Here is a 19,467-nt window from a genome sequence, read left to right as displayed (position 1 = left end):
AGGGCCTTTGGGAAGGGATCAGCCCAAGCCTGAAGACCACAGTTTGTATATCCAGAACCCACATAAAAAACCAGCATGTGCCTATGACCTCAGCACTAAGTGAACAGAAACAGGCGGCTCCAGGAAGCCATCCAGGCCGGCCTAACTAATAAGTATCACATTCAGGGAGAGACTCTGCCTCAACAGTAAACAAATAAGCCGTGGGAGCCAGGCACGGTGGCACACGCCCGTAATCCCAGCACTCAGGAGGCAGAGGCAGGTGGACGGATCGATGTGAGTTTGAGGCCAGTCTGGTCGACAAAGTGAGTCCAGGGCAGCCAAGGCTACACAGAGAAACCCTATGTTGAAAAAATAAAAATAAAAAATAAGATAGATGTGCTGAGTGATAAAGAAAGAAAACATGATGCTGATGTCTGCTCTACACACATACACACAACTGTTTGCACACATACCACATCCATACTAGAAAGCACACACACCACGCACACATCACGATACATTACGGGCCCCCTTCACCCTCGTCTCGGCACAAGACCAGAGGGGTCACATCAGAGGCAGTCCCTCGCCTTCAACACAAGCTGTGAACCAAAACCAAACCCTTTTCCCTTACAGGGTTGTCGATTCTCTGGTGTTCTGTCGTAGCAACTCAAAACAGACCCATTCCTCGGGAGTTTTCGGCACAAACAGCGACACACAACCCAGAGCAGGCCCTGCCTTGGAGATCTGCCCTGAAAGATGACACCAACCGCACAGGCCCACGTGTCCACACACATACCACCGCTGGGTACCTGCACAGCTGTAAGTCAGAGGTGTGTTTGGGGGACCAACAACGTTAGCCTCATTTGAAAACCTGCCAGAAATTCAAATTCACACCAAGTGTGTACTGGCGGTGTGCAGCGGTCCACACCTGTGGTCCCAGAGCTCAGGGGGCAGACGCAGGTAGGTCATAATTTTGAGACCAGCCTGAGACAAACATAATGACACCTTGTCTCAAAGAATAAATAAAGGGCGGGGGAGATGGCTCAGCGGTTAAGAGCGCTGGCGGTTCTTGCAGAGGACCCGGGTTCAGTTCCCAGCACACACACACACACACACACACACACACACACACACACACACACGGCAGTTCACAGCCATCTGTAACTCCAGTTCCAGGACATCCAACACCCTCTTCTGGCCTCCACAGGAATTGCATGTATGTAGTGCATGGGCATGTCAGGCAAAGCACTCACACACATAAACGTGAAAAAGTTGTTGTTGTTGTTGTTGTTATTGTTTTTTTAAGAAAAATAAATAAGCAAATAAAATAGGGCTGGAGAGATGGCTCCGTGATGAACAGCGCCTGTTGCTTATCCAGAGGACCTGAGTTTGGTTCCTAGCACTCACCACAGATGGCTCACAACTACCTGTCACTCCAGCTCCTGGAGCTCTGATGCCCTCTTCTGGCACCAGTGGGTTACTGCACTCATGGCATATATACCCATACAGACATGCATAAACACAATAAAGCTTTAAAAAAGTAATCATAAAATAGCGGCTGCAAGGAATAATAAATCACAAGGACCTATGTTTAATCCCTAGAGCCTGTGGGAAAATATGGGGTGTGATGGTATATGCCAGACGGGTGGAGCTCAGGGCTCCAGTACACACTTGTCTAGTGTGCGTGAGGCTGTAGGTTTGATACTCAGCACCAGGAGGAACACGAGCACACACACACACACACACACACACACACACACACGCACGCACACGAAGCAATGATGATCCTGCCTGATGCTTCTGCCCCTCTGGCTGACCTCTGATCTCACCCACTGCCAGGCCACTCCACGGCGAAGCACTTCCTGTGGGTGCGATAAGTCTCAGGTCTTTCCCTATCGCTGGGACTTTATCTCTGCCCTCAGCCACATCACAGCAGCCAAGAGCATCAGTCTCTCTGGTGCGGAGGGGAGGAGGGTAAGCTGGCAAGAGAAGGAAGGGAAGGGCTGTGGCCAGGAGCGGGATGGCGGGACAGATGCTCCACAGGGACATTCAAGGGGTAGAGACACTGCAGGCATTGCCAAATCCCCTGCGCTTTCTAGCTAACTGAGGAGAGCACGCTGGGAATCGGGGAAGGGCTGCAGGGCGTAGCGGGGACTGTGGTCAGAGCCTGCCAATAAGCCCTTGCGTGTGCACATACAGCTATTTTTTATTTTAGATTATGTGTGAGTGTTTTGCCTGCATGTGTGTCTGTGCACCACATGCATGCAGAGGCCAGAAGAGGGCGACAGGACGCCCTGGAACCGGAGTTAGGGGGTTGTGGGCCACCACGTGAGTACTGGAATTGGAACTGGGTGCAGCAAAGAGCAGCTGGTGCTCTTAAACGGCCGAGCCACTTCTCCAGCCTGGGAGGCGGTTTTTTTGTTTTTGTTTTTGTTGTTATTTTGTTCTGGGTTTTTATTCTTTTATTTTTCTCTCTTACAATACATCCCAACCACATTTTCCCCTCACTCCACTCCTCCCAGCCCCCCCTCCACCCCCTTGCCCCCAGATCCACTGCTCCTCCATTTCCCTTCAAAGAGCAGTCTTCCTAGGGTCATCAACTCAACATGGCATAAGTCACAGAAAGACTAAGCACATACCCTCATTACAAGACTGGACAAGGCAATCCAGTGGGGGGGGGGGGTCCCAAAAGCAGGCAAAAAGAGTCAGAGGCCACCCCCATTCCCACCATCAGGAATCTCACGAGAACACCAGGCTCCACAACCACGCACACATGCAGAGGAGCTAGCTGAGACCCCTGCAGGCTCCCTGGCTCCCTGTGAGCCCTGCTTAGGTGATTCTGTGTTCTCCTGGTGTCCTGGACCTCTCTGGCCCCGACAGTCCTCCTCCTCGTCTCCGACGGCTGCAAGGTGTTATGTTTAAGGGTATAGGTACGTCAGGTGGCCTGTTGGAACCCTCAGGGTTTGTTTGTTTGTTTTAAGTTTATTTATTTATTTATGTGCACAGGTGTATATCTTTGTGTGGGGAGGAGAAGGGTGTGTGTGTGTGTGTGTGTGTGTGTGTGTGTGTGTAGGCTAACGGAGGCTAGCAGACCACCTGGAGCTGGAGTTACGGATGGTGGTGAGCTGCCCAGCAAGGGTGCCTGGAATCCTGTCCCGTGGAAGAGCAGCAAGTGCGCAAACCACTGTGCCACCTCTCCAACCCCACTTGCTGATTTTTTTTAAAAGACACGCTTCCACGTTTCTCTAGCTGACCTCAAACTCACTATTGCAGCAGAGGATGGCCTTTAGTTTCTGATTCCCCTGCCTCTACTCCTCGAGTGCCACCATGCCCAGTGTATACGGACCCAGGGATCAAACCCAGGGCCTCCTGCATGCCAGACAAGCAGTGTATCAGCTGTGCTAACAGGTATCCCCAGCCTTCCATGGTTCTTTTTCTCCTCTCCTGGAGCATTCTAGGCCTCTGCTTCTCACCTAAAAGCATGAAATGAAAAATAGATAGATAGATGGATGGATGGATGGACAGACAGACAGACAGACAGACAGATAAGAGTGAGGCAGAGGTAGGCAGATCTCTGTGAGTTAGAGACCAGCCTGGTCTACAAAGCAAGTCCAGGACAGCCAAGGCTACACAGAGAAACCCTGTCTCGGGGAAAAAAAGAAAAGAAAACAGAAGAAAAAGAAAAGAGCTACAACAGTTGAGTATGCGTTTGTTATTCTACACATTCTGTGTTTTCCGGGCATCAACACGCCTGGCCCTCCCTCTTAGCTAGGGCTAGTAGAGTATACACTTTTTAGTTGTGGAAACAGAGGCACAGTGGTTGCTAAACAGCTTGTTCATTATCCCAAAGTGGTAAGTGGCAGAGCTGGGACTCCAAGCCAGGCAACCTGGCCCCAGAGCCCATGGTGCCAGCATTCACCCAGACGAAACCACACAATACATGGCGGCTTAGGTTATATCCTGACAAAATGGGGCACATGAGCCAGTCTTGATTCCAAGGACTCCATCAGTCCCCAGGTCCTCCTCCACCCACACCTCCTATTCTGAAGCTTGCTGTCCAGTGCCTGGGACCTGCAGAAGGTCCTTACTGTAGGGGACCCTACCAAGCATTAGTGCTCAGGCAAAAGGACGCTGATGACTAGAGATGGTGTGGGGTCTCTGGGCTCCTGCTCCTGCGACCTTGTGACTCTCTCAACCAAAGGTCCCACTGCCTTTCCTCCACATCTGATGAAACAAGTGCTTCCTGAGGGCATCCTGGGGCTTAAAGGGCCAAAGCCACACACCCAGATGGCTGTCGGCCTGGGCTGAACAAGCTTTCCAAAGAGGCCTTAGAAGGCCCCATCTAAACCTATGTCCTCACAGCACAGGATCCCAGAGAACAGGACAGGCACCTGCCTCAGCAGCCGAGAAAAGGAGACAAGTGTAGTCCCAGGGCAGAAGACACTGGGCAGCAAAAAGAAGGTCCCCAAACCACTTTGAAAAAAAATATTCTTTTTTATTTTATATTGCTTTTTTAAAATTATACTTTATTTACTTTGTATCCCCCCCTCTAGTTCCCTCCCTCCTCCCCTCCCAATCCCTCCCTTCCTCCCCCTTCTCCACACACTCCCCTCCCCAAGTCCACTGATAGGGGAGGGTTTCTTTTTCTTCCTTCTGATCCTAGTCTGTTAGGTCTCATCAGAAGTGGCTGCATTGTCTTCCTCTGTGGCCTGGTAAGGCTGCTCCCCCCTCAGGGGGAGGTGATCAAAGAGCAGGCCAATCAGTTCATGTCAGAGACAGGCCCTGTTCCCATTACTATGGAACCCACTTGGACACTGAACTGCCATAGGCTACATCTGTGCAGGGGTTCTAGGTTATCTCCATGCATGATACTTGGTTGGAGTATGAGTCTCAGGAAAGACCCTGTGCTCAAATTTTTTTGGTTCTGTTGCTCTCCTTATATTTCTTCTTCTTCTTTTTTTTTTTTTAAATAAACTGTTTTGGGGTTTTGATTTTAATTTTATGTGTGTTAGTGTTCACCTAGATGCATGTCTGTGTGCCGAATGTGCACAGGCCGTGAGGAGGCCGGAAGAGGATCCCCTCTCACTGGAGTTATGACAGTTGTGAGCAGCCATGTGGATGCTGGGAATTGAACTTTGGTTTCTCTAGAGGAGCAGCCAGTGAGTGCTCTTAACTGCTGACTGCTGAGGCCTCCCTCCACAATTCCTTACCCCCCTCTCCCCAAAGGAGAACTTCTGGGAGAGATGACTCAGCAGCTAAGGGCTGTTCCTCCAGAGGACAGGGGCTCCGCTCCCATCACCCTGTCTGGCGTTCCCAGCTGCCCGTAACTCCAGCTCCGGGGGACTCAACACCCTCTTCTGGACTTCGTGGCCACTGCACTCCGTGCACACAACCTCATACAAACACACACACACACACAAATTAAAAATATTTAAATAAAAAATATTTTATAAAACTTCCCGCAGCTGGACATGGTGGGGCACGCCTTTAATCCCAGCACTACGGGAGGCAGAGGCAATCAGTTCCTGTGAGATTTGAGGTCAGCCTGGTCTACAAAGCCAGGCCAGGCCAGACAAGGATAACATAGAGAAACCCTGTCTCAAACGACAGCAGCAACAATAAAAAATAAAAACAAAAACAAAAAACCTCCTGGCAAACACTGATGTGGCCTTCTTCAGGAATTAAGGGTGTGGATCTTGGAATCAGCTGGGCCTGGATTAGAACCCCGGCCCTCCACTTCCAGGCTGTGTGGTTTTTCAATAACTTAACTTCTCTGAATTGGTATAACAAAAACAGTAATTCCCACCTCGGTCCAGAGAGACCCAGTCAGTGCTGGCGCCTACTGTCTGCAGCTAGGTTTTATTACAGTCCTATTCCCGTGCAGCACTTGATTATTCTAACGAATAGTGTTGCGTTCTCATTACTCTATCAGAGACGTTCATCCATAAAATTCATCCACAAAGACATGACTCCATAATTCTACAGCCATGACACAAACTCCTGCAGGTGCTCACCAGGTACCGGGCCTTCTCTGCCCTAATCCTCACAGCAGCTAACAGGTGACTCCGTTTCTAACCCCGCCCTTCACAGCAGCAGCACAGGGGCCGGCCGCACCCGGAGACAGGCATACTTCTGGAAGCTCTGAGACTCTGGACTCCCCCTCCTCTAGGTCCCCCCACCCCCATTAGAGGAGGCCCACTCAATTTCCACTGTCATTTCTATGGCAGCCCCAAGCTGGGCCCCAAGTGTCCCCAGCCCTCCATCCGCAGGACAAAGGCTCAACCTGGCTTTCATGCCAGCCGTGGTTGGGGAAACCCCTGCTGCCTGCAAAAACCAACTTGACTTTGAAAAGGAAGAGGCAGAAGCCGGGGGAAGGGTGGCCGGGCCACTCCCTGTGGGGGCAGGTGCTAAATTACTCTATAAACCCTGGCTAACGATGCAATTACAGCCATAAACAGAGCCCAGGGGGGGATCAGGGCCAGAAGCCAGACCCTCAAAGGCCGGCTGGCAAGGGGGCGGGTCCCCTCCCACCTACTTCCCAGCATCCAGGAAATGGGGTGGGGTAGGGGTGGGGACTCACTGGCGATGGGATGGGCGGGCACTTGACACCCCCCAGCGGTGCTTGAATGGACTCTTGCGTGCCCCGGCCCACTCCCTGCCCACCTCTGACTGAGTCATCAGGCCATCAGCACTAATCTATGCATAGTTGGCTCTCGGTGGATTCAACGCTCACCTCAGAGGTTTCTCGCCTCACTCCACGGGGCTTGGAACCTAGGGATTTGGGTTTCCATCTAGCTCCACCTCCCAGGGGGACAACTAGCATTCCGCTCTAACAGGCCCTGAAGGTGTGAGCAGTATCCGCAACTCTCACAGAGAACCCCTCAACAGACCCGCCGTCCATCACACGCTCTGCTTCGCGGCTCTCCTGTAACCAGGAAGGCAAGCCGAAAGAAGCGAGCCGAAGTAGCCGAGAGAAACTGAGGCACAATAAAAGCTCCAGAGGCATGCCTCTCCTGGCCGGCCGGTAACTATGGCTGGCTCACTCTCTCCAGACCGGGCGCTGCCCGAGGGCAGAGCCTGAGGAATGGCGACTGGCTCCCCGGCGGGAGACCGAGCACCTCCCGGCGGGAGCGGGCCACAGAGCGAGGCCTTCGCGTTTGGATCTGCCAGCATCCAAACCTGGCTGCCTTAGAGGAAACTGGAGATCCGCCCCCACCTCATCCCCCAACCAGCCGGAGTCGCCTCGCCCGGGCCAGCGGAATCCGGGCCAGGGTGGGCGTAGGGGCCTCCAGCCACGTCCTAGAGGTTCCCCTGCTCTGATGCATTAGGCAGCCCTTCACTCCGGGTCCGAAGAAGGGGAGGCCACACTTTCCCAGGGAACCCAGCGATCAAGTTTAGTCCTGCAACGGTCACACTCACTGGGTCCCCCGTAGCACAGGCGAGAGCCTACGCAGCAGGTTGGGGAAGGCGCAGGATGGAGGGCGGGGGCCCGGGGAGCGCTGGCGCAGACCAGCCCCACCCGGGCGGGCGCCCTCCCTTCTCGTCCAGGGCGCGGGGCTGGGGCGCGCCAGGCGGCTGCAGCTCGAACCTGCTCGCGCAGCCCGGAGCAGCTCCGGGCAGCAGTGCGTGAAGCCAGAACCCACAGCACGGCGGGGGGACGAGGGGCGGGACCCAGGTGGCATCCGCCAGCTCTCCAGGAGGCACTGGGCGGAAGAGGCGACGGGGTCCGGGGTTGGGGGTGGGGAGGAGGCACCGACCTGGCGGGGCGGGCTAGCCTGGGGTTTAGACGGTGAAGAGCGAGGGGGTGGACAGGGAAAAAAGATACTTATTTCCCGGAATTGAGGACCAAGGGGTGGCTCGGAGAGGAGGACAGACGACTAGGAGCTCAGGAGAGCCGAAAGCGGGGTGCACAGAGGGTGCGACCTCGAGTTGGGATTTCCTAGGGTGGTGGGGTAGCGCAAGAGGCGCAGTTTGGACATCCAGGGACTTTAAACCGGAGGTGTTTCCTACAAGAGACCCAGGAGGAGAGAGGCAAACGAAGCAGGCAGGGATGGGACTTCCACACCACCCCCGGACACAGGCAGCCCGGCCCACGGGGCGTGGCGCCTCTCCGGCCCTCCTACTCCCCGCGACCATCCAGGCCGGGCCAGGCCCCGCCGGCCTTGGTGCCTGCACACCTCCCGGGCCTCGGACTCCCTCCCCCGAACTCCCCGCCCCCGCCGTATCGGGGGAGGGGGAGCGAGCTCAGGGCCCGGGCGCCCCTCAAAACTTCTTGCAAGTTCACTCCTGCACACCTCCCGCCCCAGCTCCGCTCAGCTTCCCCGGGGCCAGGAAGGCCCGTGCCCGCCCCGGCCACTCCCGCCCCGGTTACATAAGGTCGCGGGGAGGCGGCCCCCGGCCCGGCCCGAAAGGAGGGGCCCGAGGGGCTCCCCGGCTGGCGAGCTGCACCGCTCGGGCCACGCGCCGGGGACCCAAGGCTGCACCGGCTGCGGGTGGGTGGCGGTGCCATGCACCCTGTCCGGCTCCAGTCTGTCTCCCCGCCCGTCCCCCCACCTGTCTCAGGCACCCACGGGATGGGAAGTGTGGCGCTGGCGTTCCCCAGTCCCCCCGTGCACCCCTAGTCCCGCTCACCTCTCTCTGAAGGTCAATCTGTCCGCCACCGGCGCCCTGCGGTTCCGGCAACTTGTCCCAAGTTCGGGTGCCGGGCCCCCGAGCTTCGCCCGCCGCCCGCTGTCGGGCTCCTCGGGCTACGCGCCACCAGCCAGGCCCGCCCCGTCCGCCCTTCCCGCCGCCGTCGGCGCCGTCGCCGTTCTCTGCGTCCCGCCCGCAGCTGCCGCCTCCGCTGTCACCTAGCCCCGCGCCCGGCGCTTGGGCTCCGGCTGTCACTCCGCGCCCACTTCCCGCTGCTCCCGGCAGAGGGCAGCACCTACCCCTGAGTCCCGCCCCCGCAAGCTTGCCGCGGTGCCTGCTGGGAAACGTAGTTCCCGCCGCAGCCGCGCGGGGCTCGCGGGATTTACAGTTCCACTCCGCTGGCCGAGGCTCTCGAGTCAACTTTTAACATTAAACATTTGTTTAATGTTTTTCCCTTTCCAGATTTTGCTTTCTCTTCTCTCTTCTCTCTTCTCTATCAGTGATGTCCAGAGCCAGGACCTAGTACATCATTTCATCTTCTGAAAGGCCCAATAGCAAGCTGCTTTTTCAGACGGTCCCTCTGGCTGAGTCAAAGGTGGCGAAACAGTTCACACTCCCAGAATGGTCAGCAACAACCTGAAGTTACCTTTTCCTTTAGGAACTTCCACTTGGGGAGACTTTTGACTTCTTTCTTTGTTAGATTAAAAAAAAATGTTGTTAACGTTTGTTGTTGTACCAATTATTATTATTTCAGGACAAGCCAGTATGAAGCAGTTTATCATATGTGTGTGTGTTTATGCATGGACATATATATATGTATACATATTTTTTGTCTGTTCACTTGTTTTTCCAGACAGTTTCTTTGTGTAGCCTTGGCTGTCCTGCAGCTAGCTCTGTAGACCAGGCTGGCCTCAAACTCACAGAAATCCACCTGCCTCTCAATGCTGGCATTAAAAGTGTGTGCCACCACCACCTGGCCTAACAATACATATATATTTTTTTAATTTTTATTTAATTTTTATTTATTACAATTTATTCACTCTATATCCCAGCTGTAGCCTCCTCCTCCTCCCTCGTTCCCTCCCAACCCTTCCCTCCCTCCCTCTTCTCCTCCCATTAACAATATATTTTTAAATATAGATTTAAAACACAGGTTGGGGAGCTGGAGAGATGGCTCTTTCAGAGGTCCTGAGTTCAATTCCCAGCAACCACATGGTGGCTCACAGCCATCTATAAGATCTGGCGTGTAAGCACATGTACACACCATGTACAGTAGTATATAAATAATAAAGGAGAGTAGTATATAAATAATAAATAACTAAATCTTAAAAAAATAAAATAAAAATAAAACACTGGGGTTAAGAGAGAGGTGACGCTACAGGGGGGATACACAGTGAATAGAGTGTAATTAATAAGAGAGAGAGAGAGAGAGAGAGAGAGAGAGAGAGAGAGAGGTGATCAGGAACCGACTAGGCCCACCCAGAGAAACTGGGTGGGAGCTTCTCATTGTCTTTTACGATAGCCATATTTTTTTGTTTTGGTGAGTTCTGAGGTTATCTTCAGAGGACTGCTGAGACGCTTAAATAAGATCACAGGATGCTTCCTGAGGTGTGGCTGATAACGTCGTAATTGATTAGGTAAAATTGTTATAAAGGAAGTTAGGGTATCTTAACTGTAAACAAAACAGTCCTATTTGTGAGATTCCCAGAGGATGTCTGGGAGAGTGGAGGCCAGGGACGCACACGTTCAGGCTTTAAGCCTGGTTTATTGTTGTGTTTACCACTGTTTTGTTTTATTGAGACAGACTCACCAAATAACCGTAGCCAGCCCTGAATTCACTAGTTGATTGGATTGCCCTGGAAGCCACAGAGGTCTGCCTGCCTCTGCTTTCAGAGAATGCTGGGATTCAAGGCAGGCATCACCACTCCCGGCTTGTTATTTTTTTAACGCTCCTGATGAAATTGTCTGTGTTGGCACACTTCACGGGACATGTTCACGGTGCTAGAAGCCATGATTCTCAGCTGGCCAAAGGCTTCATCCAGACTGTGCAGTAAGGACAAGCCCTTTTACTCTCAAGTCCCAATAGGTTCTGTCTGTCTGTCCTGTCTTAGTTTGGAAAGCGGTGCACGACCAGGATGCTGCCCTTTTGTCCCTGCCTCTGAGTGTGAGAGGAGAAGCATCAGCACCACCATTTTAACTGCTCAGAGTTTCCCAGGCTTCTGTCTTGTCGCTTCCTCCTGCTGGAAGCTAGGGGCTCTAGGATAGTATCCTTAGCTTGCTTTCCCTTTTTTTTTTTTTTCTTCTCCCTTCTCCCACCATCTCCTGCCTCCTGCCCTCTCCTTCCCCTCCTTCCCTCTCCCCTCCTCACCTTTTCCTTTTCTCCCTCTTCTTTTCTTCCTCCTCCTTCCCCAACATGTGACTCTTAAGTTTCTGGGGCTTTCTGAGAAACTCCTTAGAAAGCACAAGAATGAAGTCTAGAGCGACAGACCTCTCACTGAGCTGGTCAGAGACATCCTGGGAAAGAGCAGGCCCTCCTGTCCATAGCTGAGGGACAGCCCTCCTTCAACCCCAAGCCCTGGGACTTAGGAGACTGGGTAAAAATACAGTCACCCTAGCTCAGTGTCAGCTGCCTGCAGTCTTCCTGGAAATAAGCCTCTTGCCTCCTCAAGGGTTCACACCGTTAGAAATGAATGTGGTGCAGCATCCTTCAGACAATTCGAGTCAAAATCGATCCAAAGTTAAAGAGGCAAACCCTTAGCTCTGTAGCATGTCAGCCCCCAGACCCTCAGCTAGTGGACATCCCTGTGGCCTTGAGGTCAGTGGGTAAGTTTGGAGAAGTGGCTCAACAGAGCATTTTCCCTTTGCCCACCATGTCCAAGCCTGCTCCCCTCGCCAGTCTTAGATCTTCAGAAGGAATCTGTGAATAGACTCCAAACCCTGAAGGTACAGACCTGTCTCCAAGACTGGCTTCAACTCAGCTTCACTTAGCATCCCTGAGACCCACCAGGAAACCGTGTGGCCACTGAGGTCAGTCAAACTGGAACTAGCTCTGATTCCCACTCTCACAGCTCCCGGAGACCCGAGGCCCAGCTCCACCCACCCCACATGGCCTCCACACAAATGACCCAACAGGCTGGTCAATATGGAGAACTCTTTATTATTAGAGAAAGTCTGGGGTCCAGAAAAGGAAAGCTGGAAGCAGAGAGGAAGGACAGAGGGGGAGGGCTGAGAGGAAGGAGGGCATTGGGGTGTCTAGGTCTAGACAGCAGTGGCAAAGCCCACCCTGTTGTTGCCAATGTCAAAGATGGCGTAGTAAGACCTGAGGAAGACATCCCCAAGAATCCAGAAGGGCTGGCCGTTCTCATTCAGAGGGGTGGTCTCGAGGCCCACCATGCAGTAGCCATCCTCCTGTTCAACAGAAAGACAACGTTCACCCACTTGCTCATGCGTGGACTGAACCTCAGCCCTGGGATGACACAAAGACTGTCCAAAGGGCTCGTGGACCAGCTGACCCTCCATAGCAAGGGGCTTTCGGAGGTGGGAGAGGGGGTGTTTCTCCAATAGCTGACTTCAAGTTGCAATGGTTCTAAGGGGTAGAGGGCATCTTCCTCCATGGACTATCCTCCCCGGCTCTTGGCCTGCTGCAGGGCAGCCTGGTCACTTAAGCTTTGAAGACAGCCCAACTTGGGTTCAAACGTCAGCATAGCTTTTCTGGACTCATCCTCAGTCCTGACAGCTCTGCCCAGAGGAACTCGGCCTTACCTGGATGATGTAGAAGGAGGGTGACAGAGGGAACTGGACACCGTTGAGGACAAAGTTGAAGGTAGGCAGGCTGCTGACGCTGTCACAGCTCACGAAATACTGTGAAGAGGAGCACGGCCCCGATTGACACATCTCCCACAGAAGGGCACCCATCACACCTGCCACCTCAGCCTTCTACACCCTAGGCCTGTCCCCACTCCACCCCCACCCCCCGGTTTGCTGCGGGCCAGAGGGAACAGTTTCAAGCGAAACCTGGGAAACCTGACATATATAATCTTAACCTTCAGCAGCACTGGCACAGATGGGGAGGGACCCAGGAGTCCTGAGGAGCCCACGACACTAAAGCTTTGCCCCTGACTGAATATTCACTCCGAGAGATCAAACTGCCACCCTCCCCTCGCCAAGGGCCCTTTAACAGAAGGGTCTGTAGACCAGGTTACACATCAGCCCCCACCCTGCCCATCCCCTGAAATCAACGAGAATGGTCTCATTAGGCAAATTGTCTGCTGGACTTAGGACCAAGCGGAGCAGGAGAGCCTGTGGAGGTGAGGGAGGTGTGACTTACAGAGGGGTCTGTGGTCACTCATTTGTGTGGCCCCACCTTCTAGTTATTTCACTCCAATCCTAAAGCCCAGGGAGTGTCCGAGCCATATTTCAAGGTGACTTCAGCTCAGAAGAAGTTCTTGCTCTGCCCATATTCCCTCAGCTCCAGCCTCTTGGCCTCCACCCTACCAGGACCACTTTCCCCCAGTGCCTTCATAGCTAAAAGCCTGGAGGCCACGAAGTCAGTCATCTTTGTGTTCCCAAAGAGAAGCTGTAAATGCGACACACACACACAACACGCACGCCAGGATGGCCTTCCCCGAGAGAGGGAGCTCTTCCCGTCAGACTCACCTGTCCGTATTCTCCTTCCTGGGCTCCAATGGCCTGCAGAAGGTCGCTCAGGTACTGGGAGGGCATGGTGAGCAGAGAGGTGCCTGTGTCAACAATGCCTTGACAGCCTTGGGAACACCAGCCGGTGGCCTGGTCACCAATAAGGAACCTGAATGGCGAGACGCCGGAGGCCTCAGTTCCCACCTACTTGTGGCAGGCAGCCAGTCAGGGGCTTCCCACCACAGCAGCCACATGCCGAGACAAGCCGTTCTTGAGGAAAATAAGGGGACCCCCCCCACCTCACCCCACCCTAAGTCTATCCAAGGCCATCTGAGTGACCACTGAATCTACTTGCAAATTTTCATCAAGCTTGGCCACATGGAAAGCCAGAGCCGCTGGTTGTCGCAAGGACTTTGAAACACACTCAGTTTCTGACCTGTGGCGTCGGGGGACAGGGCCCTCATTCCTGAGTCTGTGTGCTGCCCGTCCCTGTGCGGCCTTAACCCCTCTTCTCCAGATCTAGCTGAGAGTGGATAGGCCTGGGTAGGTCGCTGTGGCTTCCGGGGAGGGCTCTCTTAGGTATTCTCTCCCACCTGCCCCCACCAGCAGGGCCTGGGTCGGCGGATGGTTTATAGGGTTGTCTCGAGGCACAAGGCCCCACCGCAGACTCACTCATCGATGCTGATCTGCCAGTACAGCTCCCGAGTGACAGGAACCCAGGTGATCCCTCCAGTGTACAGGTTCTCGTCCACACCTCCAAAGACGATCTGTCCACCCTCAGATCCCTGCTGCCTGCAGAAGACACGAGGGAGGGTAAGGGGAGACAGCGAGAGGACTCCCTTGGTGAGTCAGCCATTTTCCGAGGACAGGAGCTCCTCTCTTCATTTCACACCGAGGCTCTGTCTCCCTCAGACTGGAGCTACCCGGGGACAGTCTGTGTTTTCTTCAGGTTGGGGCTCCCTGAAGGTAGGATGTGTTTCCCTCACATGGGCTCCCTGTCTGGACCCTTCAGAACCCTCATTGGTTCAGACACTGGAATGGCGCTGGCACACAGAGTCCCCAGCCCCCTGGAGGGGCAGCTACTCAGAGAACCCCACCACCACCAGCAGCTACTGCTCGGTCTTCTGTTCTTTGCTCCGTGCCAGTAGGTGGAACCTCTCCCAGGCAGCCCGTGCAAGCCCAGTAAGCTGGGCAGAGTCAGTGACATTGACGGCGCCAATTTAGATTCAATTCAGATTCAGGCCCCGAAGCCTGGACACTCTACAGAAGGTAAGCTAACTTGGAAGAAAAAAAAAAAAAATCACAAGGCCCAGACGGCGCCTGCTCGTGTCTGCTGGAAGGATAACAACAGGTTAGAAGTCAATCCTGGGCCAAGCCCCAAAGACTCCAGGACCAGTTGGAACGACAGATCAAAGGAGATGAAGCAAGAGATTACTATACAGAGGCGATATGGAGTGGAAAGTCTCGGTCAGAGACGGCCCTCAGTGGGGAGGGCACAGGAGTTGGACCCAGGAAGTACTAGAGTGAAAGCCAGACTCCCAGATTGGAGCCGGAAATAGGGAGCTTGTCACAGTCAAAGAACACAAAGAACAATCGCGTGTGCCGGCAGGATGGCTCGGCCAGTAAAGGCGCCTGTGGCCAAGCCTGACAAACTGAGTTCCATCTCCGGGACCCACGTGGTACAAGCAGAGGCCCGACTCCTGCAAGTTGTCCTCTGACCTCTACAAGCTCGCTGTGGCGTGTGCCCCAACCCCTGCTCTAACACAAATAAATAAATGTTGAAAAAAGCAGGAGCGGACAGGAAACAGATATAGGGTGGGGTGTGCAAAATTCAGGAACTGGAGAGAGGAAGGCTCAGGGGCAGGTGTGGCTGAAACTCCCAACCCTCAAACTACTGAACCTCAGTGGAGTAGTGGGAGGCCCTCGAGCTTGCTAAAAGGTTGCTTACCTGCCAAGGTAGACGCCGAAGAGGGGCTGGGAGAGAGCGCCCTCCTGCAGCAAGCCCTGCAAGGCAGTGGTGGCGCCCCCTGCAGACAGGCCGGGGTAGGCCAGGCCCATGATACCATCGAATTTTGCATAGACGAAATTGGTACCCGGCTCGTTCTCACTCAGGCCAAACTCCTGGTTGGGGACCTGGATGCCTTGGACCTGGAGTGGAGGTTAAACAGAGGGATAGTGACACACCAGACTGGACCTCCCTCCTCCAGGCCCTCTCGCTCTTGTTCATCTCTTCTCGTTTCAGCTCCCCTGCCATGCCCCACCTTGATAAATCTGGCAGCTTCTCTTCCAAGTATCAGCACAAAAACTGTATTGTCCCTGCCCCTGCCCTGTCCTTCTCTCTTCTGAAGAGCTATGTTTCTCATGGAAAATGGCCACAACCAAAGGGCTCATCATGGCTTCCCCACCTCCTGACACAGAATGGCGATCAGGGTCAGCACTGTGAATGGACAAGGTCTTAACCTAGGAGTAGCTCTTCCATCATGTCTTGGGGGCTTTGTCTCAGGCCTCCATCCCCCCCTCCCCCAGCCAGGAGTAGGGAACCTCACTCACAGTCAGAGTGTCATAGCCGAAGAAGCCAGTGAGGCTCCCGGTGCCGTACTGCAGAGAGAAGGTCTGCCCTTCGGTGTAGTAGGTGGAGGAGTCGCTGGGGTTGTAGCGGGGATGTGTGGCTGCAAGGGGATGCAGGACACAGAGGTCAGGCTTTCTGCTCCGGAGCCCCATCCCTCCCCAGTCTGAGTGTACGCCTCAGGTTCTCAGCTTCCCCTGCTCCAAGTCAAAGGGTGACCAGCATTGAGTCACCCATGACCCCAAAGCCCCCTGTGACTTCCAGGGTAAGCTCTGGAACTATGGCCTCTCTCTGGGCAAGGCTGTGAACTAGGTCCCAGAAGAGCTCTGGCACAGGCTGGTGAGTGACCACCTTAGGAGTGAATGGGCCTTTAAGCATGATTTCATCCCACAGCCTCCACCCCTTCAAGAAGACCCTGAGCTGACATGAGAAATAACCAAAGAGAGACTCCTTGGACCAGAAATAAATAGGATCCCAAGGCTCTGGTATGGACCAAAACTGTATTACAAAGATAAATGCCATCTGTCTGCCCAAGCTACTGCAGGACAGGACCAAGTTCAGTATTGTTCCAGCCCATCCTTCAGACACACTTGTTGCAAACATGATGAGCAGTGAGGTCAGGTGGGGTGAACAGAAGTCAGGATTGACTGTTATGAAAGAGAGTGGAGAAGACCCACAACAAAAGGGACAGCATTGTCCTGGTGATCAGGATGGGAGGGATGGAATAAAATGGATCGGGGGAAGTGAGCTGCCATAGATGAAGGTATGGCTATTGCTTATCAAGGGTCTCCTGGCTGCAAGGCCAGCCTTTTGACATGGCTTGACTATATCATGTGACTGCTTCACACTGCCACTCTCTCCCGGAGTGAATTTCCCCCAGCACCCCTAGGGAAGTGTCCCCTTCACTGCCCATCCAGCACTTACTGCAGGCCTGGCTCTGGCAGTAGACAGAAGGTACCCAGAGGTTGGAGGAGCCAGTGTCGAAAAGGACCAGGAAGTTCTGGGGTGGAGTCCCGATGCTGATCTCGCCAAAGTAGGAAGCCTGGTGGGACGGGGGATGGCACAGGGTAGACTGTTCAGCTCTGAGAAACCCAGGGGCCCAGCTACTCCAGGTAGAACCCAGCTTCTGCCCTTCAGACCACACCAAAATTAGTTGCCCAAGTCCTCCCTCGAAACCTGCCCCATGCCCAGCACTACTCAGTCTATCCCTGGGTGGCCACAAAGCTCTGTGTGCGCTCAGCATCAAGAACAGTAAGGACGCCCCCTCCCCCCAGGTTCTTCAGACAGTCACCCATAGAAGACTGGAAGACGTAGGTGGAACCCAGGTCCTGAAGGCAGGGAGCCCTCAGGTTTGGTAGCAGGGACAGGGGATCCCTGAGAGGTGTTAAGACTTACATCCATGTAAGCCATGGGCTCATAGAGGACACTGAAGCTACCAAAGTTGTTAAAGTTGTACTTCTGGCCGGGGTCATACTTGTGGGTCTTCAGAAAATCTTTGAGCAAACCCTTTTCCTTCATGGTCTCACGGATAGTCTTCATTTTCTTCAGGGGGACCCTGCAGAAGGCTGTGTGTCAAGCCAGGGCCCTCTCGCCTTCTTCCTTCTTTCTTCCAGACCCCTCCCGGCTCTCCTGGCTCCATCTGTGTGCCTCAGTCTCTCAGCCACTCTGTCTCACAATGCCCACTGTTTGGATCTCTCTGTCCCCCCATCTCTCTGCCTTGATTTCTTTCTAACTCTTTCTTCCTTTGTCTTTTTCCCTTCCCATTTCCTCCTGCTCTCAAACTCCTCCTTAATGCTTGCTCCAACATTTAGAAAGTAATCAGCTCCAACCACATCTACCCTCACCCCATATGAAAGTACCTCCGCTGTCCAGGCCCCCTACTCTAATATACCATGTGATTCCCTCCCAAGAAGGGCAGGGCAACTTAGAGAATTACCTTTGTTAGAATAAATGTGTTCATATTTTTGAGACAGGGTCTCATGTATCTCAGGCTGGCCTAAACTGGTTTGTTTGTTTGTTTGTTTGTTTGTTTGTTTTTTGAGACAGGGTTTCTCTGTGTAGCCTTGGCTGTCCTGGACTCACTTTGTAGACCAGGCTGGCCTTGAACTCATAATCTCAATCTTAATACATATCAACGAGCGGCTTTTAACTCTGATATGTCTGCCTCTACCTCCCAGGCATATACCGCCACAGTGCATAGAGCACAGGGGCCAAAGCCAGGGCATCATACATGCTAGGCAAGTACAGTCTCAATTGAGCCACACCCCAGCTCACACTGGTACGTTTTTTTAAAGGTGCCAGAGAAAGCAGGTTCACCCCGAAGCATCCTTCCGTACTGAGCACTGAGCAGGGAGTAAGGGAAACAGAGCGAATCCCCCTGCTCACTGGTAATTTACCGTCCAGGGACATCACTGTACCTCTAGGGACAGTCCACGGGGACAGTGGCTTGGGAGTTCCAGAGTTAGCACTTGGGAGCCGTGGCTTCTGCCCATGTCACAAAAAACACGGTCTAAGAGCTGCTGGCTGCCATTGCCCAAGGGTCACCTGCTTGCTCTGCAACCTACGATCCTCATTCCTTTTCCTTTCACTTCTTTCTCCATCTTGCTCCTCATTCTCTTAGGACTCTATGTTCCAAGAGTTTCTGTGCTAAACCTCTTGATTTGAGCCAAACCAATCACCTCTTCTGGGTTTGCACAATAGAGATTTCTGGGAGGAACCGACTTTTCACCCAAGAAACGGGGCTGGTAAGATGCTCAGCAGGGAAAGGCGCCGGCTGCCAAGCCTGACGGCCTGAGTTTAAGTTTTCAGAACCCATGTGGTGAAAGGAGAGCCCTGACTCCTGCGATTTGTCCTCTGACCTCCACTTGTTGAACATTTGGCACTGGTACGCTCACATCCCCCTGCCCCCTGACACACACACGCAGGCTAAATTTTAAAATAGACAACTTGAGTCATAATTTAAAAAGAAATGGTGAGGTACCAAAGCCTACATGGACTCAGGTCCATGACTGGTTTTTATAACCTGTGTGAATCCTCCCACCACCTCAAATTATCTCTAGATTTCTATCAATACCTACTAAGGGCCAAAGACATAGCTCCGTGGTTAAGGGCATTATTTGCTCTTCCAGAAGAGCAAGGTTCAAGTCTTAGCAACCACAAACCAGCTGTGCCTCCAGTCCCGGGGTATCTGACACCTCGCTAGGCCCCAGGCTGCCACTGCAGGCTCTCTGAGCTCCCGCAGTCTCCAGTCTCACCTGAGCAAAGATGCCTCCAAGAGTGGGAGACAGAGCAAGGCTACCACCATCCACTTCATGATGCCGGTTCGCAGCTGGTCTCACAGGAAAAACCGCTCCGAGCTCGACCGTTGTGGTGGAGTGAAGACCTGAGCACCACTCCTTCCTTTTATATAGTCAGGAGCTAGCCCAGCCCCAGCCCTGGACAAGCATGACCCGCTCCCCTCCCCGAGCCAAGATGTCCCTTGAACTCCGTGTATCAATGGCTTCTGTGTGTTTTTCCCTCCTGGAGCATGACCGTGACACTTTTCATCTTATTGACTTTTTAACTCAAGCAGAGAAGGCCAGGAGGTAAAAAATGATAAGAGGGAACAAAGTGGCCGCACAATGGAATGGCAAAGATTGCCATGCCTCTGGGAATCA

General features: G+C 53.5%; 2 protein-coding genes across 2 annotated transcripts in view; both read right to left on the bottom strand.

The window, feature by feature from the left end:
• Tfeb (transcription factor EB) overlaps positions 1 to 8,871 on the bottom strand; it is a 52,929-nt gene extending 44,058 nt beyond the window's left edge. The window contains exon 1 of the mRNA XM_021640005.2: positions 8,611 to 8,871. The gene's annotated coding sequence lies outside the window, so the exon portion shown is untranslated. The remainder of the gene's footprint in view (positions 1 to 8,610) is intronic.
• A 2,881-nt stretch (positions 8,872 to 11,752) lies between these two features.
• On the bottom strand, positions 11,753 to 19,202 carry Pgc (progastricsin). Its single transcript, XM_021640009.2, has 9 exons — positions 19,066 to 19,202; positions 17,207 to 17,366; positions 16,736 to 16,853; positions 15,796 to 15,914; positions 15,194 to 15,393; positions 13,918 to 14,037; positions 13,267 to 13,414; positions 12,373 to 12,471; positions 11,753 to 12,018 (listed from the first exon to the last, which is right to left on the bottom strand). The coding sequence occupies exons 1-9, from the start codon at positions 19,122 to 19,124 to the stop codon at positions 11,869 to 11,871; spliced, it is 1,173 nt and encodes a 390-aa protein (XP_021495684.1). The 5' UTR covers positions 19,125 to 19,202; the 3' UTR covers positions 11,753 to 11,868.
• Positions 19,203 to 19,467: the final 265 nt, after the last annotated feature.

Source organism: Meriones unguiculatus, chromosome 16 (assembly GCF_030254825.1).
Source record: "Meriones unguiculatus strain TT.TT164.6M chromosome 16, Bangor_MerUng_6.1, whole genome shotgun sequence".
Lineage (NCBI taxonomy): Eukaryota > Metazoa > Chordata > Mammalia > Rodentia > Muridae > Meriones > Meriones unguiculatus.
The sequence above is the reverse complement of the archived record's forward strand: the minus strand, read 5'-3'. Positions and strand labels throughout refer to the sequence as shown.

Coding starts and splice junctions, on each gene's coding strand:
- Pgc (XM_021640009.2), bottom strand. CDS start 19,124: ATGAAGTGGATGGTGGTAGCCTTGCTCTGTCTCCCACTCTTGGAGGCA. Junction 17,367..19,065: donor TTGGAGGCATCTTTGCTCAG/GTGAGACTGGAG, acceptor AGCCTTCTGCAG/GGTCCCCCTGAAGAAAATGA. Junction 12,019..12,372: donor CCTCCTTCTACATCATCCAG/GTAAGGCCGAGT, acceptor TCTGTTGAACAG/GAGGATGGCTACTGCATGGT.